At 43.0% G+C, this 27,309-nt stretch overlaps 1 protein-coding gene across 1 annotated transcript in view; it reads right to left on the reverse strand.

Moving 5' to 3' along the window:
- The window catches only part of SPTLC2 (serine palmitoyltransferase long chain base subunit 2), a 78,366-nt gene extending 68,331 nt beyond the window's left edge, over window positions 1-10,035 (reverse strand). Inside the window, exon 1 of the mRNA XM_062495231.1 lies at window positions 9,934-10,035. Coding sequence (XP_062351215.1) covers window positions 9,934-10,032 — 99 coding nt within the window. The 5' untranslated portion in view covers window positions 10,033-10,035. The remainder of the gene's footprint in view (window positions 1-9,933) is intronic.
- Between the last annotated feature and the right edge of the window lie 17,274 nt (window positions 10,036-27,309).

A 27,309-nucleotide genomic window follows, 5' to 3' on the forward strand; every position in this document is an offset into this window, starting at 1 on the left:
TGAAGTTAAAGGTCAGATCTCATAAGTGAATTAACAAGAACACAGAAATCTATCCAATAAATGCAAATTGCTTTCTGCATGGCTATGTTATAAAATGGCTGCATAATAATAGAATAGCTACATATGAAATAACACTCTACAAGACATAATTCCCCTTTGTGCAGCATCACATATATAAAAATAAGAAATATATTTGTTAAAATGTACTAACCAAAGAAACATCAACACCTAGGAAAGAGACTATGGCAAATAATTCCTGAGGGGTTTGGGCCAGCAGACAGAATAAAACCAGTTATTTACCTATGTCACTCATCATATGGGAAAGTGAGGTAGAATTGTACTAAGCTCTACAACAGTTGATGAATCAGTAAGGCACACACACTTGCTGGCATCACCAGACACTACGTTATTTGGAAAGCGATACCTGCTCATCTTAGGTGCTGGAGCAAGTCTGTATTTCAAGTCTGTCATTAATATCGTGAAAGCAATTTTTCAGAAGCAAGGGGCTGTTCTTAGCAATACAATTATGCTATAGCTATGCAGTCACCACATATGAACCACAACAGCACCTTCCCTCCTGATAGTCATTTCTACCTCTTCCCTTCTGCTGACACAGTTTTAAGGAAAGCAAATCCTTGACTGGGTCACCATAATTGTGGGGACTTTAGAATATGTCTTAGCATGGAAACAAAATACCAAAGACAGAGTAGGAACTTCTCTTTTAGCAGCAGCACTTAAAGACAGACACAGGTAACTAACTTGTAGTGCTTTGAGGCCAGGTTTAATACTGAAGCATTATTTTAAAAACACACTGCATACAGTGGTGGCTTAAGGCAGAAAATTACCATGGCTTTGGCACAAGTGTAGGAACATATGCTTACCACACTGCAGCTCAAGTGCTGACAATTCAAGGCTTTAATGCAGGCCAAAGGTTCATAACTGTTCTCTTCATGAGCAGCCCTGGCCAAAGAAATTGCCCCTACCCCACTCACTCCCACTTTAAGCCATCTCCACCAGCCTCCAGCTTGCACAACCAAAGTAACTAAATCTGATTACCAGTATAGCATCCCATCAACACTGAACTGATCCATGTTGAAAATACAATCGTTTGCAGAAGGTTATTCATTAGACTGTAATAGTCTTTAAAGCACTGCTCCACAACGTCACTCAGTAGAGCTCAGTGAACAAGAGGCAGCAGATTTTGGAAAGAGGGGCAGCAGCACCAAGACAATGGCAGAATCAGTGAGCCAACACTACAAAGGAAAAACCATGGAAGCTGCCTCTTCTCTACTATTCTCAGGATTGCTTAACTGTATCACTATGGCTCCTGTACAAAAAACTATCAATCCTGTTGCATCCAGATACAAGAAAAACCACGCACCAAAGCTCTGACCACCACGGAGGTGGTCACAGCTTGGGAAATTGCAAGTTGAAGTTTGCATCCTCACACTTTCAGATCAGCCTGTGATAGCAGCTGCTCAGGAACAGGCACACTATAATACCTGCCACCTGTGCCTGCCTACCAGCAGCTGATTTGTGGATAATCAGACAGAAAATTGGTAGCAACTGCTTCACAAATTACCTAGTACTGAATAACAAGAGAACACATAAAAGCTTCTCATGTCTCTGTCATGTAACTGGAAGTTCATCTGGAAAAGATGAAAGGCTACATCCTAAGATAATGATTCTGAGGTTACTAAATACCAAAAAGTAGTTACTGAAAAAAAAAAACAACTAAGAGACCTAAATCTATATGCAAACATAGTCAGAATAAAAATGTACTAATTTTTTCTAGGTCTTTGGAGGTGCCTGTGCTTGTAACAAATGCTAAAACTAAAAAATCTATTCAATATGGGCAATCCAAATATTTCACTAAGAAAGGCTGCTTTAGGAATACCTGTATTGATTCAACCCATACTCCAATCAATAGGTGTTCTTCCACCTATGTGCTAATACATCCTTAAATTTGCATGTCAGCTACCACACCAGCTGAGAAGCTTGTGTTATCCTAACTGCATCAAAAAATTAAAGACTGAATGCAATTCCAAACTCTTCATGAAGCATAAGACTGTAAAAAAGCTCTAGAATGACAACAGAAGAGACATTTGTAGTCACATTAAAGACAAGCCTATTTGTTTTTCTAAGAATACCTTATAAATCCATACATTAGCCTTCAAATGAAGGCTTACATGCTGCAAGTTCTAAAGCTGCTGCAAAAGAATACCAATTTTAGTTCCAGAGACCAAGAAACAAGGTGGCTACAGTTCAGTGCTTAATTTCCTTTTATCAGAAGGACAAAAAAAATGTGTGGAAGATTAAGACTTCTATGATTTCAACAAGCCTTAAGATCATAGAGTGAGCCATGACCTTTGAAGTAGAATATACAGCATATCCAAGTACAAAGAAAAGTCAGAGTTCACTTAAACACGTGGCTCAAAAAAAGGATGTGTATGCTCCCCTACACCTCTCTTTCCTGTACTGTGCAGAGTACATGTATGCAGAAGAGCACCATCACATTAAGGAACTCAGCTGCAGGAGAATCAGAGAGCACAGCTCAGCTGGTTACAGAAGGCAGCAAAGTACCAGCCACAGGTAATGCCTGTGTTGGGCCAAACTCTTGGGGAAGCAAATCACATGATACAGTATGGCAGCAGTTACTGAGCAGCAGCAGCATCACACAGCTACTGCTAGAAAGGACTCCACTGGTCTAAGCAAAACACATCAGAGTCTGATGATAACCACAGAATGTACTGAGCTGGACCCACAAGGACCATCAAGTCCAACTCCTGGCCCTGCACCGCACAACCCCAAGAGTCACACCATCTATTTGACGGACATATCCAAGAGCTTCTTGAACCCTGTCAGCAGGTTTGGTGCTGTGACCACTTCCCTGAGACACTGTTATGGTGCTTGACCACCCACTAGGTGAAGAACTTTTTTCTAATATCCAACCTAAACCTGCCCTAGAACAGCTTCTTTCACTTCCCTTGGGTCCTGTCACTGGTCACCAGACTGAAGAGTACCTGCCCTTCCTCTTCCCCTCTTGAGAATATTGCAACTGCAATGAGGTGTGCCCTCAGTCTCCTCCAGGCTGAACAGACCAAGCGACCTCAGTGACTCTTGGTAAAGCTTTTCTTCCAGATCCTTTCACCATCTCTGTAGCCCTCCTTTGGACGCTCTCTATATCCTTTGTGAGAAGACAAAAGCCATACAGAAACATGGGAATATTTGCAGATGCTACTGTAGACAACACACAGGGTTTACCACAGGACTGTGGGCACACACCTTGCATTGCAGGCATGCACTTTAGGGAGAGAAGATGCTACAAGTGCAATAGATGCTGCACACAGTAAGAGAGCAGTACACAGTAACTGCTTAATGCTGCTATCCAGGAAAGGTCCAGCGCTCTGTATTAATGAGGACGTTTTACTTCATGCTGACAGGAAGAACAAATTCAGAACCTGGCAGAGTTTATGTAAACACATTAAAAAGATGATTTATGCCAGAACACAACTTTGCTAAATTCTTATTAAAATTTAGTAGCTTCTCATTGCCACATACCACACATGCTGCAGAAATTTTACTAACAGGTTTGCCGCTTCTATTTTTAGAAACACACTGTGAAAGACTACATCCATGAGTATGCCTCTGAATGCAAAAGTGGTCACATTCATTACAAAGGATTTAGGAAATCAGCACTACAGAAACCACAGCAGTGAGAATTCCATGAAGGCAGCTGCTCTGAACTGTTAGATTTTCTGTGGTAGTTTTACTGTCACGTCTAGCCCTTTTCCTTGCACTGCCTTGCTCAGACTTCAAATCTCAAGACTGTTGCATGGGTAAAAACACCAAGTATTTATTACCAAAATTAGAATTAACTGGTTTGAATCATATTTTAAGCTTTAAACAAAACCCAGCGGAAATAAACTTGTTTTTAAAACAGACTTTAAGAGTACATTTAAAATTAAATACCTCTTGACAGGTATTATCAAGTATTTTTATTTACAATTAGTTAGTCATAATAAATTTGACAGTCCTTGTTTAAGATGCACTTACCAAATCTACAAAAACAGTGCAAATCTTCATAATCTTTAAAAGTTGTTTGGTTTGGGTTCTCCCTTGCGCTCCATTAGCAAGTAAAGGATGCAATTAAACTTGGGGTTTTTTGCTTGCTACATATAGGTGACAATTTGAATCCTACTGAGAATATATTATTTTTCTGACACTTTACCTTAAATTACCTTAAACCTTACATGTAACTTTATCTATTATGTTCATCAGATTTTGGGCATACAGAATACTAAATATGATTTACAACAAAGATTTCAAAAGACATAACAGGTCTGCAGTGCTTCTCTGACATGTCAATCTCCAGGCCCTGAGATACCTCTGAAAGCATTTCCTGACATATTTCAGAATCCAATCTCATTTTTATAGACATTAAACCCCATTACTTCCTAAACCTTCCAACTCCTGCTTTCTCAACTATAAGTATTCTTCAAAAACATACATTTGAATTAAAAACAGTTATTTTTTTAGGATTCATTTCTTAATGATGGCAAAACAAAAAACTGGAAACCTCATTAAAGATGGGCCAATGTTTTACACTCCACCTAGAGAAACAGAAGTTAACAGATAATCCAGATAAAGCTTTTGTCCCCCGAACAAATTGAAAACATGAAATTTAGAAAAAACATTGATTTTGTTGTACAATTAAGACAGAAAAATATACTATTCAAGTAGATATAATTAATAAAAATAACTTGTATACATTTACAACTATTTCTTAGAGCATTTAAGGCTTATCACCAGCTAAATGTGAAACAGAAGTCCAAATGTAATCAAGAGATTTTAACACTTCACCCAAACCAATTTCTCAGTAGCACATACTCAAATCTAAGAGAAGCCCATCATATCAGCAGCTCCCATGGGCGTTTGTTTTTATACCAGCACAGACACACAAATTCTCAACAAGTACAACACTAGCACTATGCCTACTAATTTAATATGATGGCTTGAAGCATTCATTTAGCCAGGAAAAATGTTGAGTAGTTATTCCTTCCAGAAAGGCTTACAGTCTTTTGTAACTGAATTCGGTAGTAGAAAAACATCGTTTTGCACGAGCACATTTTTTCAAAAATGAAAGAGTTCAGTCAATTAAAATACCTGAACAAGGTTGCAGTCTTTTTTAGATCAGACAAATTTCTTTTCACTTCAGTTTTACGTTACTAACACAATAAATACAGTCACTCATAAAACCAAGCAAGAGTCAGAAAGTAGTGATTTCTTTCCTCAGGTGTGATATAAGCCTCAGAGTACCTGCTACAAGCCCTAAGGCGTCCATATTTACAGGAGTTCAGGGATTAAATGCTGATGTCTAAACCTGGACAAACTCTCCTGCAGTCCATTAATTCACCTCTGTAACCATGGAATAACCAAGGTTGGAAGGCCCCTCCAGTGGCCATCATGTCCAAGCCCCAACTCAAAGCAGAGCTAATTACAACAGATTGCCAAGGGCCATGTCCAACAGTCTTGAACTCCTCCATGGATGGAGATTTCACAACCTCTTTGGGCAACTTCTCTCATTATTTTACCACCCTCGTGGGAAAAATTCTTTTCCTTATGTGCAATCAAAATTTCCCATTCCTACAAACTCCATGTGTTGCCTCTCATACTATTGCCACATGCTTCCAAGAGTCTGGCCCCATTTTCTCCATATCCTGCAGCCACCTAGTTAAGCCTTCTCTCTTCCTAAGGTTGTGCAAACCCAGCTCCTGCAGCCCCTTCATTTCTTGGGGACCTGTACTGGATTCACAGAGTGATGTGGTTATGTCAGCATCTTTCTGAGAAACTCCAAACCAGACACCATTTGAAAGATGCAGTCTCCCAAATGATGAGTAAGGGGCAACAACCACTACGTCATGAAGAAGTTAATGAGATTTAGATTCACATGATCATTTTTCTTTCCATCAGAAATACTTTAATTTTAAACTTGCACACAGATGTGAAAAAACCTCACAAGTCTGTACTCCAAACCCTTTTTATACCAGTGGATAGAGTAACCATTTGTAATACATTTATCTTATCTTAATTTTCATCTGAAACAAGATTCACGTCACTGCTACCGCTAAATCACTTGCAGCAAGAAGAACTTGCACTATCTGCTACAGTCATCTTAAGTGTGCACTCCGAAAGAAACTACACTAACTTGAATTCCAGCAAAAGCATCTTAAAAATCAGGATGAAACCACTGTTGCCCTACATCCTGAAGCATCCCACAAGATGAACCTATAAGCAATCTGCTCTTATGTAAGAACAAGAACAAACCACAAGACTACAAAAGCTGTTTTCTGTATGTCCACACCAAAGCTTCCAGGAAAGAAATATCTATGCTGGCCATTTTAATAGCTGTTAGAATTCAGGACTTGTGACAGTCTTAAAGGAACGCAAATCCCACAGTCCTCCCACTTTTCTCAACCAAACTATTCCTTGTCTTCCCGAGGAAGCACTACAAGACCTTGTTTACAAAGGCATGTATGTTATCTGGAAGTTGTTATAGGATGGCATTTGAAAACCTTCTAAAAACAGCAGTGAAATTAAAATTTGCTTATATAATTCCTGCTCCTATATAACTGATTTGGAGATACTGCACACAACAGAAATTAAGAACTTCATATCTAAAACCTACATTCCAATTTTATTTTTTTAGGTTGAGACTACTTCTTTAACTTCTAGAAGCACAACACAACCATTCCAATGTGAGAAGCACAAATAAGGAGTAAAAAAAATCATATTACTAATAATTTGTTCACAATTATTGGTGGATTCACAGGGGGATTCAAATAATAATCACAGATTCTGTGATTCAGATAATCACAGGTGGCTTCAAATAAATTACTTTGGAAAATAAGGGCATCTTCTCCCATTAAAGATGTCCCAGTCTTCCTATTCTAAGAAAGAAAAATCTTTTCAGATGCAGCATTGGAAAACCATTAGTCAGATGCAAAACATTCCAATGGAGAAATACATTCCAGTTTTAAAATGCATTGCAGAAAGAAAAAGAAATTTCCCCCACTTAGTATTCCAAGTGTCTTGGTAGCTCCTAAACACCATTTTTATATTGAACTCAACACTCTCTCCAAAAGAGCAGGGCATAAAAAGCAGAATCGTGCACAACTTGAAGAGATAACTTCACATGTCTTTTGCTCTTTTTCTCCTATCTATGTTCAATTCCCCACATCATGACAATACCCTTTGAGATGTCAGGCCTTTATCTTGCATAGTGCAGTATTATACCAGAGCTCTAAATCAATTAGTTCATCCATAAATTACTATTCTTTCTAACCATCTACTCCCTTAACTGTACACTGTCAGAAAAAAGTCACTTTTCTCCAACATTCCACAATTTCTAATTTCTATATGGTCCTTCAACCTCTTTTAATTAAGGTGTTCATAATGAGATTGTTGCATTCACTGAATTTCAATCTCTAAACAGATTAACTCCAAGGAGAAGCCAAGTAATTTGAACACAAGACATCTCAGGAAAGCTAAGAGCTATTATTTATCTTGGTAATTCAGCAGAATGTTTTCACTATGCTGGAATCCTAACTTCAAATGGTCACTTTCCTAGTCGCTGATGATATTTCATTAATCTCCAAGGTAGCCAAAGTCTGTTACTGCACAGTTTTCATAGGCAGCAAGCTTCCCTCTCCTCTTACCAAAAAGGTTTAGCAGTTCAGAAGGAGACAAATACAACCTCTTTGAAAATTAAGTGAACAATTTCACCCTCTTCTGTTCATGCTAGAGTAACAGTAAAGAACCCACTCTATGTCAAATATCACCTTTGGCAGAGGGAGTATCATAAAGAAACCTTTGAATTTCAGCTTTTCTTTAGGATAAAACCCCCCAAAACAACATAAACAAACCAAGAATTAAAAAAAAACCAACAAAATGTATATAGATAACCTGAGCAGAAATGTCCTAGGTAGAAAAGGACTTCTTTTTTTTTTTTTCCACATAGTTAAAAAGGGGTACAGCTTTCCTGCACTATCAAGCCCTACTGGAGGGCATGGTAATGCACTACCCTGACTCTTAAGCTCTCAGCTCAGAAGCTCCAGAGTTTTCCCGATAAATTGTCAATGACTGCAACATCTCTTTAAACTGACAGTTTTCCTCCCCCCTCCTCCCATCATTTTAGCTAGTTCTCATTTTGCCTCTTATTTCTTGCACAAAAACCGTGAAAGACTTTCTTGTAGAAGTTACTTTCCTCATCCTTACTTTCCTGTTTGTTTGGGTTTTTTTCCCTACTAAGTAACAATTGCATTATTTTGTGCAAGATGCCTCCTTTTTGGTACTTGCTTACAGTTGCAGATTCTCAGGTGCTGTATGTGGCATGTACCTAGTATATACATGCACAGATGAATAAATTCAACATAAAGTGAGCATTCACATTCTTCCCTTCTTCTGTAGCAAGGCCCAAAAACCAAAATTGGAAAAGCAGAAGACCAATCAAGTACCCAAATCTGTGATATATCAGTAAACACATCTTTTGGCAGCTTAACACCACTGATGTTGTCTGAGAAAGCTGGAAATAATTAGTTCCCCTAAACAGTTGCTTCTTCCAGTCCAGTTCTAACATTCAGACCCTCACTTTGAAAGTTGGCCCACATAAAATTATAGTGAAAATAACATAATACTCCTAATTATAAATCTCTGTTTGACCATGAAGCAGCTGCCAGAAAGATACCAAACTTTCCCACACTCTTCTTATATCCTCTACTACAGTGCCACTACAGGTTTTTTTGTAAGATTTCTCACAACCACTTCTCCAGTGAGCCCTGGCCTCCTTTAGAAAGTTATCTCAAATGCCCCAGGTCTCCAAAACATATCTGAGCATAGTATCATGTGCAAGCTACTAAGTGAATAGAAGAACACTCACCATCACCACGCTTTGTCTTTTTACAAAGATTTATATATAGGGTTTTATAGCTAGCAGTGCGTGGTGTTTGCAAAGCTGGACTACCAAAGTCATGGCTCCCCGAACCAGTACAAGCAGACACTGCTGCCACATAAAAATACTGTATCTCCCTCCATTTGTTCACTTCCAGTACTGTGCTGTATCTCCCAAGGGCCAGGGCAAGATTATGAGCATTCATCCAGTCAAAGAAATACAGTAACTATCCTCAGTTAAAGAAAACTCAGAGAAAAAAAAAAAGTTTTGTTTTACCTACATCAGTTCCCAATCCAGTTCACACAGTGAGTGCACAAGTCTACACTGAAAAAATAGAAGAGATAGCAGAGGACTGAAAAACAGAAGCAGCAGGAGAGATGATGACAGACGAAGGCTTTTCTCAAGCAGCTTGAGGTGTTCAAGGAAACACAACCTATGGCCTTCTGCTGAGGCTGACTTCATGACAACCTTCAAGCTCCTTACACTATAACACAAAACTTGAGTGTTTTGCCAAGAAACAACCGAAGTCCGCAAGCACGAATCATACTCGCACCACAGGGCGCGAACAGAGCCAGACGGGCAGTGCTGCATCAACCTCTAACTCTGCTCCAGAGGAAAGTCCCTGCTCAGGGCTATTCGTACCCACAGCCCCGCGCGCCGCACCTCTAACAACTAAACCGTGCTGAGAACTGCTAAAACCTTTTCTTCCAAACCACGGACCTACTGTGCTGCACCGAGGTTTAAGTGCAAAGCTCTGCCACCAGCAAAAGCCTAGCAGTAAAGTTACAGCCGTGACTCGAGGGACAGTCATTTCGCACGCCGCCACCAGGGCGGTGAATGGGCAACCCCCAGGCACCGGGGCCGACGACACAGACCACCTGGGTTCCGCCGACATCCCTCACAGCCACACCTCGGTGCCTTCCGGGAACCCCCCCGCCGCCGCGCTCCCCGCCCGCCCCGGCGCCTCCCTCCCCCGCGCACACCTGGGTGCCAGACGGGCCGCGCACGAAGCCGTTGCGGAGCGCGCCGTGGGCGTGGGCGCTGCCGCAGCCGTTAGCGCGGGGCCGCTCGGGCCGCTCCATGGCGCCGGCCCCGCCGCGCCCGCTCCGCCGCCCCCGCCCGGCCGGGCCGCGCCGCACCGGAAGCGCGACCCGCGCTCCCCCAATGGCCGGCTCGCGCGTCACGTGAGGGGACGGCCCCGCCTGGACGCGCCGGCGCGCGTGCGAGGAGGGCGGCCGGGGCCCAATGAGAGCCCGCGCGGCGCCCGGGTGGGACGGGAGCAAGGCGAAGGGAGGCGCTCACCCAATCGCAAAGCGGAACGCCCGTGGGGAGGAGGAGCCGGGGGGTGGGCATTGCCCAATCACTTGGTAGAGATGGGACGGGGAGCGAAGGGGAAGGGAATAGCTAGCCAATCACAACGCGAGAGCGAGGGAGGGGGAACGAGCGAGAAGCAGTGTCCGTCCAATGGCGGAGGGAGGAGTGGGGCGGGGCTGAGGCGGCACCCAATGGGAGGGCGCGGGGAGGGAAGGGAAGACAAGGCACAGCAAGACAAGAGGCGGCACGGCAGGGCCTTGGTGGTGGCGGGGCTGCCGGGACGGGGTGCTGGGAGCTGCTTCTTCCTCCTCTTCTTCCTCCTCTTCTTCCTCCTCTTCTTCCTCCTCTTCTTCCTCCTCTTCTTCCTCCTCTTCTTCCTCCTCTTCCTCCTCCTCTTCCTCCTCCTCTTCCTCCTCCTCTTCCTCCTCCTCTTCCTCCTCCTCTTCCTCTTCCTCCTCCTCTTCCTCCTCTTCCTCCTCCTCCTCCTCCGGTAGCGCCGGCATGCCCGTTCCCGCACGTGGTGGGGATGATGGGGGGCCGCGTGGGTCGGTGCTGCTGCCGTTCCCGCCGGGAAGCCGGCAGCCGTGCCTCGGGCACGCTGGTGCTGGAGTGGGGACACGGCCGGGGTAGGCTAAGGCAGTGGACAGCCCTTCGGTGTTTTGCGTTGAGGGAGCTGATGAACGGAGCGGCTCCTCCGAGACCTGGATGGCTGTTCCAGGACGCCTTGGGCTGTGTCCTAAAGAAATCATCTGTCGGAGAGCCCCGGGTGAGAGCTCCGGAAAGTTAATGCTCTCGCCAGCAGCTCAGAAGAGATGTGACTTGCCCGCCGTCCGCCAGGACATTGCAGGCTCTTGCAGGGAGCCATGCAGAGCAGCCTCGGTCAGAGCTGACCGCCCTGCTGAGCTCTGTCGGCCCCGACAGCTGGAGCTGCCCGGCTGTTCGCTCTGCCCACGACTCTGTTTAAAAACCGTACTAGGGTTACGTGCAAAGGTGTTTTCTGACAGGGTTTGGTTTCGTTCAAAGACCAGGTGAACTAAATGCTGTATTTAGTTCGGGGGTGGGTATTACCAACACAAGAGAGTACAGTTTGAGTGACCAGGCATCACACAGACAAGGAAAAGGAAGGAAGCCACAAAGTGTCTGTATTTGTGTGCTATTAAACACCTGTATGAATCCTGGTGAGGGAGTAGGGAGTAGTTCCCGCGCTGCAGGAGTGTTGGCAGAAAGGAAACAGCCAGACGTGTTTAATCCCACACTGAAAAGATAGAAGAGTGTGACCTTTGATTTCTCCAGTGTGATTTACAGGGAAGGGCTGAGGTTTTTCTTTGCACTTAGCAACAGGGGAAGAACAAAATGAAGAGTTATCAAGTTTGAGCATATAAATTTGAGAGAATGGTCTCATCCTTTTCTTTCTGATTTGCTACTATTGATAGTCATTTTTATGTATTGTAGTTACATCTTAGAGCCTTTGTCACAGATCTTATGCAAATTTGGTATGAACATACAGTACCTAACAAGTGAACTAGCTTCTGTGAAAGACAGTCATTTTTCTTCTCTCAGAAAGACAGGAAAGCTTCACAGCCTGGTCTCAGTGTATTTGTAGGCAGCAGTGCATGTCCAGTCTGTTTCATGTCTCCCTGTCCCCTTTGAACAAGAGGGCTTTTTGTAATGAGGGGTACAAACACAGCCCCAGCAATAACAAGCGTAAGGTGGGTATTTGACCTTGTTCCTTTTCTTGCTGAGGCCACTCCCATATCTAAGCAGGTATGCACTTACCTCAGTAGTAAGCTTTCTTCACCTGGTTTTGATGGGCAGTGAGAGAAAGCTACCAGCTAACATGGGCTGAGCCATGTCCTAGCTCTTGTCTTGCAGGTTGGGACCTTTGTGGGGACCAGTGTTACTAGGAAGGACTTTGGGATCAAAGCAGCAAGTACCCCTGCTTAGTACTTGAGTGCTTGTGCAAGTGGTCTGGCTTTGGTGTAGGTGCAGTAGGTGTTTGGTGAGGAGCACTGGTGGGGAAGAGGCACAGGTGATTTATTTATGGATGAGCAGGGGAGGGCTTTCTCAGAGTTGAAGTAATCTGAGGAAACTAATAAATATAATGGGGGGGGGGGGGGGGGAAGAGAAATAAAGAGAAATGTACTAGGGGACCACATAGTGTAGACTTTCTGAAGTATTTTTTCCCCTGTTGCTATAGTTGGATATAAGCATTTTCCTCCTGCCTCTTCTCCCTTTGACCAAAACAGATTGAATTATACTGACATGGGACTGTTTTTTGCTGTAGAGGGGGGGAGACAAATGAGTCATCACTTGGTTCTTAGTAGCTTCACCATTATGTGAGGTCAAATTCCTGAAGTGTTTGTGTTTGAGGTGGAGGTGTTAGGAATGAATGCACCAGGAAGCCCTGAACACAGGGCATGGATCAGAGAGGTGAGTTGTGAACTTTGGAGATGGCAAAAGGACAAGTTCCAGAAGGAGCAATTGGGTACCAGACTTGAAAGTTTGTGAGCTCTGAGAGCTGTCCCACTCAGAGGTAGATTGGTGGTCACAGCCCACTGCAGTCCTGGAGAGCTCCAAGAGTTTCACTTAGGACTGCACTCTGTAGGGCCACAAGAGAGTTGGCTTTAGCCATAGTAATTTTCCATGCTGGCTGCAATTCCAGTTGTTTATGCTATCAAGCTTTCAAAGCAAAGATACACTTGGGTTGTTATTCAGGCAAGAAAAGTAAATTTCCAAATTTGTTTGTTGAAAAGCAGGAGCTGATTAGACAGCATGAGTTCCTGGGAACAGACTGTGTTTCTGACAAGCTCAAGAGGAGCTGATCCCAGGTGCTTTTCATTAAGGCTGAGGCCCGACAAGCATTTCTTATATTGTAGTGCATCCAGAGGCGGGGAAGAAGGGGACATGCACCACCACACCTTTTTTCAGACCATACCGAAGAGCTGTTTTTCTCTAGACTTTAGTCAGGGCTGACTACCAAGATAGCTTTGTTTGGAGCCTCCTATGCTTCATCTGCTTCTACTTATGTTCCCTGTCCCCAAGACTTCTTCCAAGTACTTTGAAAGTAAGATTTGTTCCCATCCCACCCTCCTCAGTTCAATTTTCTGGATATTTGGCCCTCCTTTGGGCAGTGACTTGTGCAGTGTTTTGGAACGGAGATGGCTGTTTCTCTGCAATGTAACTAGACTGTATCTTATAGCTCAGGTAAGACCAGCAGTAACATCCATCCACTTTCACTGCATTTCACCCAGCTATTGAAAGATGACTGGGGGTAATAGCAGAGGAAACTGAGAGGTTATATTCTCAGCATAATAGAGGTTATAACAGTACGAAAATTACAGAATAAAACACAGTTGCTGGTCCCTGGATGGAATGCTGTTGGTATGCTCAAGACCTATTCCATGATGATTCCCCACACCCACAGTCTGCAACCACAGCACCTGCTAAAGGGGAATGGAGCAGAGGGTGTTGTGGAGACACCTCATTTGGGCTCTGTTGAAATCCATGCAGGGAGGGGAACTCAGTGGCACTTTGCAGCTGAGAAACTGCATAAAACCTGTAAGCCAAGGGAGACAGGAGATGTTCTGCTGCTGAGTCAACAGCTGTGGTGAAATCATTCTCCTTGGATGAACTTGGTTCAGCATAGCCTAACTGTAACATTAAAACACACTTCCACCCCAAAGTTACCCACTCCCGAGGTAAACACACTTCTCATGGGGCATGTGCTCCATATTTTTGACTGTGTGTTTAAAAACAAAATGAGAGAATTTTAAACCAATAAGTAATAAAGGGATGTATGACTGGAGTCCCCCAGGCTCCACCTAAATGTAGAGAAGTAGTATAAAAGTAAGTTGAGAATGGGGGGGAAATTAGGGAAGACTCCATCATAACCATCAGTTTATAGGCTGAACCTGTCTTCTCCCCTGTAGAGACACCTATTGGGTAAGAACCAAACTGTGCATGCTGAATATTTTACTGGGGATTAGAACTTGTGTGTACTTTGCTTTGAATATGATTTTGCAGTCAGATACTATCACCAGCACTCATCAAACCTTAGCCTGTCATGGTTTTATATTAGTGAAGTGTTCTTCCATAAAATGTGTGAGTCCTTCATGGGCACTGGAAGCCACCAGCAGTGGGTAATGTACTCAAATAAAGAGGAGGATCCACTGAGGGGTCTCCCTTATGCTGTTGGTATGTGTCCCTGACTAAGTCAGTGGAACCACCCTATGATCCAGCAGGACTGCTCAGTGAAGGGTCCTCATAGCAGAAATCTGACAGACTGGTCAGGCACAAGGATCTTGGCTTCCATGGGGTGTTCACAGACAAATCAATGCAGATCAATGTTTGGGAATGAATGGCTGAAATGTGATCAGTTATTTCATTATTCTTGGCTTACGTTGCCTTTTGTAAATGGAAATATGGCCTGGCAGGGTCTGATGTCAAGATACAGGAGTACTGGCAGAATGGAGGTGCAGTCAGTATGTATTTACTTGGGGCACTAGTTGGAAGCAAGGTAATCTCTGGTAGCTTCTGATCTCATATTTGGTTCCTGTGGTGTGTAGCTATTCACCCGTGCTGCTTCAGCTTTCGTGTCCATCCTCCACAGACATTATTTGTCACTCATGCCTGTTGCCACTCAGGTTGGTGAGTGGAGGAGCAGTGTACTAAAACCTTTCAGCCTTCAGGTTAGTTTCTGACTGTGCATCCAAACAGGCCTCCATGCCTGTTTCAGGGCTCAGGTGTTCAGGGCTCCCTGGTGCATTCATTCCTAACACCTCCATCTCAAACACATCAGGAATTTGACCTCACATAATGGTGAAGCTACTAAGAGCCAAGTGATGACTCACTTGTCTCCCCCTCTCTACAGTAAAACTGTCCCATGGTTGCAAGCTATGATCAGGATCTCTGTCTTTTTTAACACCCAAGTTGGGTAATACTGAACTAGTGAGTTCATTTTGTTTGTGACTTGCTTTCTTAGTCCATAAATATGAGAGTAGTGAGCCCATTACTCTCCCTGCCCCCATTCCCCATCCAGGATGAAGTGAAAGGCTGCATCTGTGCAGTATAAACAAAGCCCTAATTTACATGTAAATGCCTGTGATATCGCTGTAGCAGCAGAGTTGTAGCAGTGAAGCCCTCCTTGTGTGCAGGCAGCTTATGTCAGCAGAATGAGGCTCTTTTTTGAGCAGAACTTTACCGAGCACCATCAGCTGTATCAGCAAAAACACCAAATACTAATATAACTACATCCTCATTAGGACCTCAGTGCCCGTATTTCTAACTGCTTTCTAGGTGCTTAAATACTTTCGAAGATCTGCATGTACCTGTTGGGACTATGGAAGTTACTCTCTTTCCATCAGAACCCTGCAAACAGGTTCAGAGCTGATGTGATCTTACTTTATCCATGGCTGTGGAGGTCTCTGAGAAACTCCGGTAAAGGGCCCAGAGCCCAGGAGAGCACGATGCTATGGCTGACTTCAAGGGCAACATAACTGCTGCTGCTGCTTCTGACAGTGCTGTTAGTACTGCAGGAGACTGGACAGGTTCATCCTTATTCACCTCTTCCATGAGAACAACAGAACTAAAAATGATGTTCCCTTGAAAGTATCTTTGTTGATAGTTTTCATTTCATCCTGTACTGATGTTATTACAAAGGTGGCATATGAAAAGACAGCATACTGTGAGGACAGTATGCTCTAGTACCTGAGCAGTGACTAAACCCTAGCTTGGAGAGGAAGGAAGGAGCAATTTGCCACCTTTCCAGTAACAAGCCTAGTTTTACATGTTCTTATTTTCCTACCTCTCTTTAGAAAAAAAGAAACAGTGAAGGAAGAATATGGACAAGTTGGCAGAATATATGGCTAAAGGAGCTTTTTTGTTGTTTTTGTGGTGTTTTTTGGTTTTTGTTTGTTTGGTTGGTTTTTTTTAGTGCTCAACTTTCTACTTGTGGAGAGAGAGTTAGTTCAATTCATCCAACAGAAAATTATCCCATGGAAAATTTTCTTCAGGCTTGTGGAGGAAGCCTTCTAGAGGAAGATGACCATAGATTAGACATAATAGGAAACTAATGTGAGCAGCAAACTGCTTTTTGATTACAAAATCTAATATTAAGGGTGATGGAAGCACAGAAAGAACCTGAAGTTCAGTTCAAAGAAAAAGGTCAATACAGGAAAACAGAGGGCTGTTGTCTCTCTTTTTGGCAAGCATATTATTATAGCTAGGACAGAGAGAGAGATTTTGCCATACAGTGCAATGGGGCAAAGGAGAAATTTAACTGAGTTCTTAACTACTCATAATTAGAGAGTTAAAAACTTTCCTTTCAAAGTCAAAAGAAGTAAAAACCATACTTAACTTGAGGAGATGAAAAAGGTTAGAGGCTGTGCACTACCAAGAGGAGAAGTCTACCCCAGGACCAGGGATTGATACTTGGCCTTCCGTCAGAGAAATAGTGTGATGCTGCAGGCGGGACTGAGAACTCCTGTCTTTCCCACTCACTCTGTTCGCAGTATGGGTTGCTCAGCAGCAGCCAGACAGGGCTGCAAAGCTCACTCTGTGCTTGAGTCTCGACTGCAGGGGAGACATGTCTGTGTCCAACAAGTGTAAGAGGAACCTATGGGAAATATTTCATAGGTATAAATTAATAGGAAATTTTTAAGTAGTCACAGGAAAGCCACATCTCCAGTGCAGATGCTGCAGGCCTGTGTGGATGCTGTATCGGACATGGCCATAAGAGGGAAGTGTGTGCTCAGGCATTAGGTGCTTTCTCTGGGCTGGAGCAGCCGCAGCCGTGTTGGCTGTGGGCTCCGCAAGCACCGTGGATCTGCCTGGGTCCCACCTCTACTTCAGGGCTAAAAATAGGATCGCTCTTGGGAGGCACGAGTGAGCTCAGCCACAGCCAGGTGTGCAGGTAGCAATGATGGGGCTGGGGTGAGAAGGGAGCAAGGGAGGGAAAGTGAATTGTCACTTCCCAATTCCTGGAGATAGGGGAGGATGAGATGTGCAGTCCTGAGAGAACTGGAGATGTCTTGTCCAGAGATGATGGGCAGTCAGGTGGGGAAATCTCATTTCAGTTTTCTCCTCACACATATACACGTGTCTAGTTGTGTTAGCTGGATCATACTCTGATTAGGGCATCCAGGCTCAAGGATGGTGACATTGAGGTGCTTTTAGGAAGGGCAGGGAACCTCAGGAGAAAGAGAGCTGAAATCAGCAAGCTTGAAAGATTTACAAAGAGTAAATTTACAAAGAGGAGTAAAGGTCCAAAAGGATATGGGCAGGCAACCGTGCATATTCTCTAAGGGAGACATTTTGCCTGAAGCATCCCTCTAACACATTTTGCAGGCCACATGAATAGAGCACACAAGCTGTGTAACAGTAACAAGTGTGTCTTGGTGGTCAGCTGCCCTGTCAGACTCAGGTACCTGCAGTCCTGGGCCATCCCTGACTGCCTGCCTTTGTTACATGCTTGTTAAAACTCACCACTGCACAGGGTAGAAAAGGATACTTCGACCATGTAATTATGGTCTAATTCACCAAGTTTGTGCCTGCTGACTCCCAGCGACCCTGTTAGCTGGAGCTGTCATGTGTGTATGGCTCTTTGAGGAGAAACAGTACTAAGATTGATTTCCTGTAGTTACTTGCTGAGAAATGTGAGCAGTAGGATCCAGTCAGGAACACCAAATGACCAGATCACCAGCTTCCCATAGGTTGGCTCCGCAGAGACACATTCAGGCTTCTCTGAGACTTTTTGTTGTTGTTGTCAGAGGCAGAAATGGAGCAAAATGAATGGGTCAGAGTTGAATTTATTCCTTGTTTATGCCACAGCATGAAAACAAAATGCATGTAAGAACAAACTGTACAAGAGCTGTAGGCAGGTGTGGTGGCAAGGCTGGGGAGACAGGGTAGGTGCATCTTTTGGTGCCTGGCTATGCATGTGCTGATCCTGTGCTCCCAGAGCACCTTATCTCTGTGCAGTAGAGGGACCTATAGCTGTAGGAGCAGGGATTGGGTGGTTATCTAGAGGTGTAGATGATAGGGGGAGAGAGCTGAAGGAGTGTGAATTTCTCAGCACATACATGTTGTATATTATCTACGGGCAGCGGTGTTGCCCAGCAGGGGCTGTGTTGTGTAGCTGTGGGCTGAGGGCAGGGGTTTGCTGTGCTGGGAATGGCTACAAATAACCACACGAGGTCATTTGGCAGTTAAATGAGGCGAAGAATTGCCATGGTGACTGCAATACTCTCCCTGACAGATGCCAGGCTTCCAGGCAATAATATTTGTGCATTCCTCTAAAACCCCCAAACTCTCTCTCCCTCCTTTTGGGAAGGGTGAGGACCATCCTGCCCCGTCTCCAGATTGGGAGAATGTAAACACCAGGATATGGAGCGGTTTCTGGACACTCCATCTTTCAGTAGAAGGGACCACTGTCTGGGTACCTCCTACACTGGTCACTACTGCAGTGCATAGACAAAAGGGCTGTGGTTCAAATTACTGTGACACATTATGGTTCTTGCTCTGTGTGTCCACTTAATGTCCTCAGGAGCAGCGAGGTCTGAGCCAGCTGCCAGCACTTAGGCACGAACTGCATGTGAGCACAGAGCTGTGTGTTGGAGGACATCACACCCATGCTGCAAGGTGCTCCAGGGAGCATCACAGTGAACAGCTCCAATCCTGGTGCTACTAGGAGTTTGGAACTCACCAGCAATAGGTACTGCAAGACTCCAGGGACAGACAAGAGACAAAGGTGCACCAGAATATAAAGCCTTTTTGCACTTGCTTTTAATGCCCACATGGAACATGTTCTCTGTTCTTACTTAGTTGGATCTAATCATGTCCTATATGCTGTTTTCCTGGCAAAGAAAGTACAGCTGCATCTTTCAGATAACCACATGTGTTAAGGTGCATTCCTCAAAGACTTATGTATTTCATCTGCAGAGACCTTACTCCTTTCAGCTTCAGAAGCCTTATTTCTTTCATCATCTCTCTAGTTCTAAGTGGTCTGTGAGGCTATTATAAATCCTGTTTCTCCTGTGTTCTCAGAGGTTTGGAGTGATGGTTACTTTGTGGTCTATAAGGAAAACTTGACGGAGGAAAGGCTTTGTGGACTAAAAATGTTAGAAGATGCTTGGTTTGGGGAACAACACTGATGCATCCTGCACAGACCCATGAGAAAAAGCTGGAAACAGGAACCAAATAGATGGTCATGCTGGTCCTGCAGGCTGAAGTACCACAGGAAACCAGGGAGGTGCTGTAGACCAGCAAGTAGGTCATTGTGTCAGCTCTGCTGCACTGGTATTTTGCAGACATGCAGAACCCAGCTCAAGGCAATGGTCCAGAGCTTCTTCCCACTGATGTGCCCATTGCAGCATCTTCCATAGAGTACTCATCTTTTCCCTGTAAGGGTTTTTGTTTAAATCACAGAAAAGCATTCTAGACACTGACAAACAGGTATTGTCATCTTGCAGAGGGCTGGCAAAGGAACAAATAGCTGCACTTCAGTGGAGGTTCAGCAATCTTTCCACACAGCACAGACTTGCTAATTTGCATGGTCATGAGGTCTCACTGAAAAGATATTTTTAAATGAAAAAGAAAGGAAATGATGCAAAATAGATTTGAGCATATTCTAGGAGATAGCTACATTTTTCTTAGTGAAACCCAATAATAGATCAGTCTGTGTGCTATGAACCTCTCATCACAAAAATATATCACAGGAGGCTTCTGCTATCTATTCTGGGCTGAGCACTGACCTTGGCCATTAGATCTCAATTAAGCATGTATGTGAATAATGCTTCTTTCTCTTACTTTTTTTTCTGCTGCAGAAAATAATATTCATAGAATGAAACACAAAGTACTTGCAGAGTCACTCTCCAGATGGGATCCATGTTTTCTTGGTAGGTTTCATGCCACATGAAAAAAAAAGCATCTCTAGTGTGAAATTCAGGGAAAAGAAGTATTAAACATCTGTGGAGCCAAAGATTGCAGCCTTCAGCACTGAGCCCCTCTGCTGTTCCAGGATGGTGTGCAGTGGATGCTAGCAGCTGCAGGCGGGGTTGAGTAGGCCACAGGGACAGAAAGAGCATACCATATCTTCACTTTTTTTATGATTGCTCACCTGGCATCCTCTTTTCCTTTAATTTCCTCTTTATAATTTTGATCTTAGAGAAGGAAAGAAGTAGTAGTGAATTTGACAGTGGTAGTAATAAGACTCTGCAAGACTTGCTTTGATGCTTAAGACTTCTATGCAAGTCAGGGCTGGTCTGCAGACTCATTCCACTTTCAGCTCAGGTAAATGCTGAACCATTAAAACAGCATGCCAAACTCAGATCTCTCCTGGAGCATAATTACAGTGTTGGGCCAGAAAGGGCTTGGAGACAATCATATCCCTACACTCATATTTGACAGGTCAGGTCTGGGGACTAGAGAACTGGTGAGCCTCACCTCTGTGCCTGGGAAGATCATGGAGCAGTTCCTTCTAGAAGATATGCTAAGGCACATGCTACGCCAAAAGCAAAAGGGATGCCAATTTTTCACCAGCCTTGTGATGAGGATTTGATAGAGCAATGCCATTGTGAAGAACAGAAGTTCTCCTGCAAGATGGAACAAAAGCCTTGCTTTAAAAGGACCTGAGGTGTGTTTTCAGCTATGTGGACTGAAAACAGGCTTATTTGTGTGCAGCATTCAGTGGGGTTTAGAATGGCTGCAGATTATTTGCAGTAGTGTGGCTAAAATCTTCCTGACTTGTCACAGACACCAGACAATCAGCAATTCTTCCAAGTCGGGTTTCATCATAGCAATGAGAACAAAGTGACAAACTCAAACCACTCATCACTAGATTGGTGCAGTTCTCTGACAGCCTTTCTAGGTTAAACTTGACAAAAGGTCAGGCTAACATCTGACTCTAATCTTAGGGGAATGTTGTCTGAAAAGTCAAGGGGGAAAAGGCCAGTGAAAATGAAAATGTACTGACTGGAGTGGCAGAAAGCTGTATCTAAGCTTGGTCTCAGTCACTGGGACCAGATAAGATGATGCCAAATCAATTCTTTCTGTTCTAGAAAAGATGGGACATGTTACTCAACACCTGGTAGTGAGGGTATGTTAGATTTTGGTGCTTGTCTCATATTCAGTGTATGTTTTTTTCCATTTCTCTGCCTGCTCAGGCCATGGTAAGTAGTGATACTTTGTCCTTGGAAAAAACTATTTCCAAACTGTTTGTTATTACCACTGCTGGTAAAAATGTCTTGATGCTCCACTCAGGTTTACTTTTTTTTTCAGCTCCATTCCATGATTCCTGGCTTTCATAATCTCAGAATTTGTCTAAGAAGTTATACCATTATGAACCAGTGAGTCTTTCCAAAATTTAAATTCTGTCTGGAAACAAATCTAACTCCGAAGCTTTAGCATCAACCAACACCTCTGCCTGGACTGATTGTTTTCAGCAAGAGCAGTGCTTTGAAAGATGAGCCTCCTTTCCAGGCTGTGTGCTCTCTTTTGGCTACTCCATCATTTCCAAATCAATAGCTGTCTCTGATTTCCCCCCCTCCCCTGTAGATCCTGCTCTTTGCTACCTCATTTTGGTTTTAATTTGCCACAGCAAAATTGCAGTCATTTTTCCCCCACCCTAATTAAGAAACCTATCCGTTAAGGAGAAAGAAAACAAAAACAAAACCTTCTTATCTAAGATCTCAGCACAGATCAGAGGAGGAATGATTGGTGAGATGATCACCTCTAGAAAGCCAAAGCCTTTATTGATTCTTCTGGCCTTCCTCAGTAAATACAGAGTGAGTATTTTAAATTCACCTACAAGGAAGCTAAAAGTTAAATACTGACTTCTCAACATCAGAGGAGAAAGAGACTGTATGTCTTCGAGGCTGACTCACTTTTTTATTCTTTATACATAGTTCAACAAGAATATTTGGATAGTGTTTCATTGTGCCTCATAGATTCATAAAATTATTTAGTTTGGAAAATACCTCTAAGATAATCAAGCCCAAGCATAAATCTAACTTTTAAACCTAAACCTTGGCTGTAGCTGACAGCCAAGTCCACCACTAAACCAAGTCCCTAAGCACCATTTCTACACGTAAGTGTGAATGCTACCTCACATTACCTCTCCTTCAGTTTCCCCACATTTTATTATAAACTGGCTCTGCTTCTGAACTTCTAGGGGCTAATGGTCCTGACCTATGCTTTGGAAAAGCTTTGAAACAGATTAGAAAAGCTGTATTGTGGACAGGTGGCAGCAGCACTGAGCTCTTGAATTAAGGAAATTTAAGCACTGAGTGACGGTGAAGGAGAGCACAACTCCAGTGCTGAGATGTATGATTACATGGACAAAAAGGGTCAGGCTACACAGAGAAGCTCAGGGGAGACTCCACTACACATGGGGATTTTGTGGAAGAGGACACTGAGCAGCCACACAGGAAAAGGTCAGACACAGAATAATCTCTACTGACTTGGAAAAAAACAAGATGGGAAGAGTCTCCACAAGGTTCAAGCTTTTGCTTCCTCGTCCTGAGGAATAAATACCTCTATTCTATAAAAGAGAGAAGGCTACTACAAATTTTTCCAGACTTTATCCCCCCTCTCCCTCACCCCTGATCCAGTGGAAGTGGTACTTTCCATGACGCCTATCTGAATACAAGCCCTAGCTTCAAATAAAAATCAGATCTGACTTCCTGCTGTACTCCAGAGACTTATTCACCACCTTGGAGATATAAGCATTTACCTGATTAAGTTCAGTCTCTGTGCATAGTCAGCTTCTTCTAAAGGGGGTGGGGGGGGTGGGGTGTGATATAATTGCAGGAACCAGATGGGGATTGTGCCCGCTGGACTAAAATTACTCTGATATTTCAGATTGTTTCTCTTCTCTCTGGGAAGTCAAGAGCAGAATCCTTCAAAGCAGACCTGCAACAGAATTCCAGATCAGCTTGCATTAAGAGCATGAAAGTATCCTTTTGAGACTGGTTTCCTAGAGGAAGAAAGCATATGTTCTAATGGGTTGTGGATGTGTTAAACTTGGTGTGTTCTCACATTTCTGTCCAGTAACTTTGAAACATGTTGGTCTATTTTAGTTAGATTTTATAAATTTCACAGCAAAGTTCCTGCAGGTAGTAGGTAGCCAGTTAGAGGAAAGGGGACCCTATAAATATCCTGATTCAGGAAAATGGTGCACTGTGCATGTATTAAACTCTAGGGACATCACATAGGAAAAAAAAAATACATATAAGTACTCATCTAGATGAAAATCTTCAGTGAGAACTCAATTTTTCAGGAACAGAAATCCATAGGGAACCATAGCTCATTCATTCTGCACCTCAAAAAACTACTACTTTTATTTAGTTATGATGTAGATGGGAAGAAGAATTATTTAATTTAGGAGACACTATAAAATAGTCAATCTAGTGCATCCAGCAGATTTAGGAACTAGGATTCAGAAGTCAGTTTGCTGTTGGCTTTTTGATAATAAGAGAAATTAGCCCTAGCAGAGAGAGAGTGATGTAGCACCTGAAATCAGACAAGGTTCTGAACAGAGTCAAAGTGAAGAAAGGTGGGGGTCCAGGGCACTTTATCTATGGGGAAATGTTGTGGTTCCTGGGGTCCTTCCATGCAGCTCAGAGTAGACAAAGGGGAGATGGTCTAAATGTAGACTTCAATTATTTGTAGAAGAGTTACAGAGAGAGTGGCAGCAAACTCCTGGTGCTAACAGATGGTAGGAAAAAGGCAGAGAGAATGGATAGAGGTTGTTTTCTGGGAAACTCTGGTGAAATTTCTTCACAAGGTATGACAGCATTGGGCACAAGTTACTGAAAGAAATGGTAGAGTCTCCATGACAGACAGTTTCTGAGTCTCATGTAGACAACAGCACTAATTCCTAGTGGGAGGTTGGACTAGACACCTCCAGAGGTCTCTTCAACCACCATTTCCGTGGTCCTTTACCTTCTAATCCAGATGAGGATGCAAGAAAATAGCTTGTATGACCAAAGCTGTCACTTAAAGAGTAGCAACTTTTATCTCACCTCAACTTTACCAGAGGACATATGAACATATTCTTAGTCATTGTTCCTTGTATAGGAAAATGGTGATTATTATTTGCTGAGTATAAATAATGAAACTTGTTTTGTACTGTGCTAAACTTGTGTCAGACACATCTTATGCCTCCTATTGACCTATGCTATAGACTATTTTCAACAGGCTTTGGTCTTCAATGATTTATGGAGGTATCAGCAGCCCATGGATGACTGTCACTGGTTTTCTCCAAGTCTCTTCTAGCATAATTATTTTAAAAAAAAAGAGCCTTTTATACATGGGTCTTTTGAGGCCTCTATCAATGTACTTTTCTGGATCATCAGTGTCTGCAGGCCATGTACTTCTGTTAACTTTTTGAGGTAATGTGTTCAGACTCAGGCAAGTTTTATGATTTCATCAGAACTAAAGTATGCTTAGAGCACACTGAATTATTGCTCAATTAATTTTGCATCCTAATTAAGCAGAAGACAATCTTATCACTGACAAGTCTCTTTTCTGTGTTAATTCTATCCTGTTTCAAGTGTGATGCAGAGAATAACTTATATGAATAGAACAAGACACATCTTAGCTGCTGTCTGCACTATGTAAGATACTGGCCAGCTTCACCCCAGCCAGGGCAGTGTGATGCTGCTGCTATCTCGGCAGCCCCTACCCAGCTTCCTTCCCCAGCCACCTGCTTCTCTCTACCTACTAGCTCAGCAGAGCACACAGGAAGATAGAGGAGCTTAAGTGCACCTTACTACGATATGTAGAAATATCTGCTGCAAAACAGTGAGGAAGGAATGTCATCAAGCTCTCAAAGGAAAAATACATATGATCAGAATCCTTCCAGCAGCAGGCACAGCTTTAGGGACTACCTTGCCCATAAGTTACTGCCTGGCAGCATGGAGAGGCCATGTAGTAAATCCGTCTTGGGAACTAGCCAGCAGTCCAGTTGTAATACTGAATTGTTCTAGCACAGTTCTCTCAAGAGGACTGAAAATTTTTGGCTTGTGCAGGCAGCTTCCTCTTCTGCTTCCAGTATTCATCCCACTGCACTTCCTCATTTACCTGGAGATTTATTTTCCCTTTATTCTGGATTAAAAAAAAACCAAGTAATTGTTGGACAGCTATCTTTATCTATAGATCACATAATGAACAGCATACATGTGATAAACAATTTGCTTCATTTCCAGGTGGCTTTGAATGAAATACATGCTTATCTTCCTGTAATCAACTCATTACATAAATTTTCTTGCAGAATGGGTCCAGATGTCCTCTTCTTTCCCTCCTCTCCCTCAGAAGAATTACAAACTACAGAGATAATCTCACCATGCACCTATATGAACACAAACAATTATTTGTGGTACCCATAAATACAAAAATTTGACCAGTGCTATGAAAAAAATCCTATGTCATCACAAACCCAAGTAAATGCAGTGAAAATGTCAGACTCCAAAAGCTGTGTGAAGTAGGTGAGTGGTTCCCAAGTGCATTAATGGATGCAGCCCTTTCCCTGCCTTCTTCCCAGGACTTACTGCCTCTTTGAAATTATGTTCTGGAAGCATAGTTTGCAGAGCCTACAGAAGTCCTGTGGTTTGCTCACTTGCACTCCACTCTGCTCTGGTCACAGAACCAATGATCCTGCTAGGCTGGCAGTTTAGGAAATTCTCTCTTGTTGTTGTTTCTCTTTGTACATTGATGCTTTTTTGTTTTTCTGGGTCATTTCCCTTTCTGGGTCATGGACTTTTCATTTTTTGGGTGTCTGATACAGAACTAGATCAGGGCTGTCTTACAGTGGCATTAGGTAAAAAGCTTGACTGTAAGTAACAACAAATTCTCAACTCAGTCACATAGAAACAAACATAAGGCTTCAATGGACTGGATACTTCTCATGACCAATTGGTATCAGTAGTTGGCAGGATTTACTGAAATTTTTAATTGCAGAGAGTAGACAGTATGGCTTCTTGTCTTTGAACCATAAATGGTTGCTTGTCATAAATTATATATTTATAGGGAATAAAAGACATGAAAACCATGAACTTACAATTCAGCCTGTGACATGAAGAAAACAGCTCCTTCCATTCATCACCTTCTAGGTCCATGACTCCGTCTTGTCTCATCATCAGAGATGATGAGTTGGACAATCTCTGCTTCCTTCTCCAGAGTGAAGAACAGTCAGTCTGCCTTCTCAGTTAGGAAAACATATTCCTCTCCATCCTTCTCCATCTTCATGTGCAACTAAGGGAGCTTTGTTGTTTTCCGAGTTGACTTACTCAACTTTCCTTTCTGGTCATGTAACCTCTCTGCATAATATATTCACTCTCTTAGGGCTCAGCTGTAAATATACCATGCCCAGGCTACAGAAAGGACACACATCTGGCATAGAGTAAGATATTAAAACTCTTATCTAATTATTTTAGACCTTAAGTTACTGGAACTCTTTACAGTATCGTATAAAGAATTATCTGCATTCAAACACATATTCACCTCCTATGAAATAAGCAGACAAGACATTTTACCCATGAGGAAAAGCTGCCACATGTGTATTAAATTGGACTTTGATACTGCAGGCAACACCTCTCTGCAACTGCCCAACAAACCCTGAATTGCCCATAAGCAAAGCAGCCCTGCAGACATATGCAGGGCTCCTCCACAGGAGCTGGCAGATTGCAGAGGCAGTAGATCCAAAAGAAGCCTGGAGGGAACTGCACAAAAGATATAGCAGCATTAACAATACACTGAAATAACTAACAGGGAGAAAAAGAAAAGGAAAAAATAGCCAGCCCAAAACTGATAGAGATCTTTAATTTAAAAACCAAGTAAGTTTATTCATTGGGAAAGTGCAACAAAATACCCCAGGGATAGTGCATTCCACTTCAACAATTAAAATTGCGTAAAAAGTAGATAGGAAGGTCTGAATCTTAAAAAGAACTAGCACAAAAGCTAGTGCTTTTCTTTGTTTCAATATATTTATCTTTGGGTAACAGAGATAGTAACTGATTAATTTTTTAGGTACTTAATTTATAGCTTCATTG

The sequence above is a fragment of the Cinclus cinclus genome, chromosome 6 (assembly GCF_963662255.1).
Source record: "Cinclus cinclus chromosome 6, bCinCin1.1, whole genome shotgun sequence".
Classification (NCBI taxonomy): Eukaryota; Metazoa; Chordata; class Aves; order Passeriformes; family Cinclidae; genus Cinclus; species Cinclus cinclus.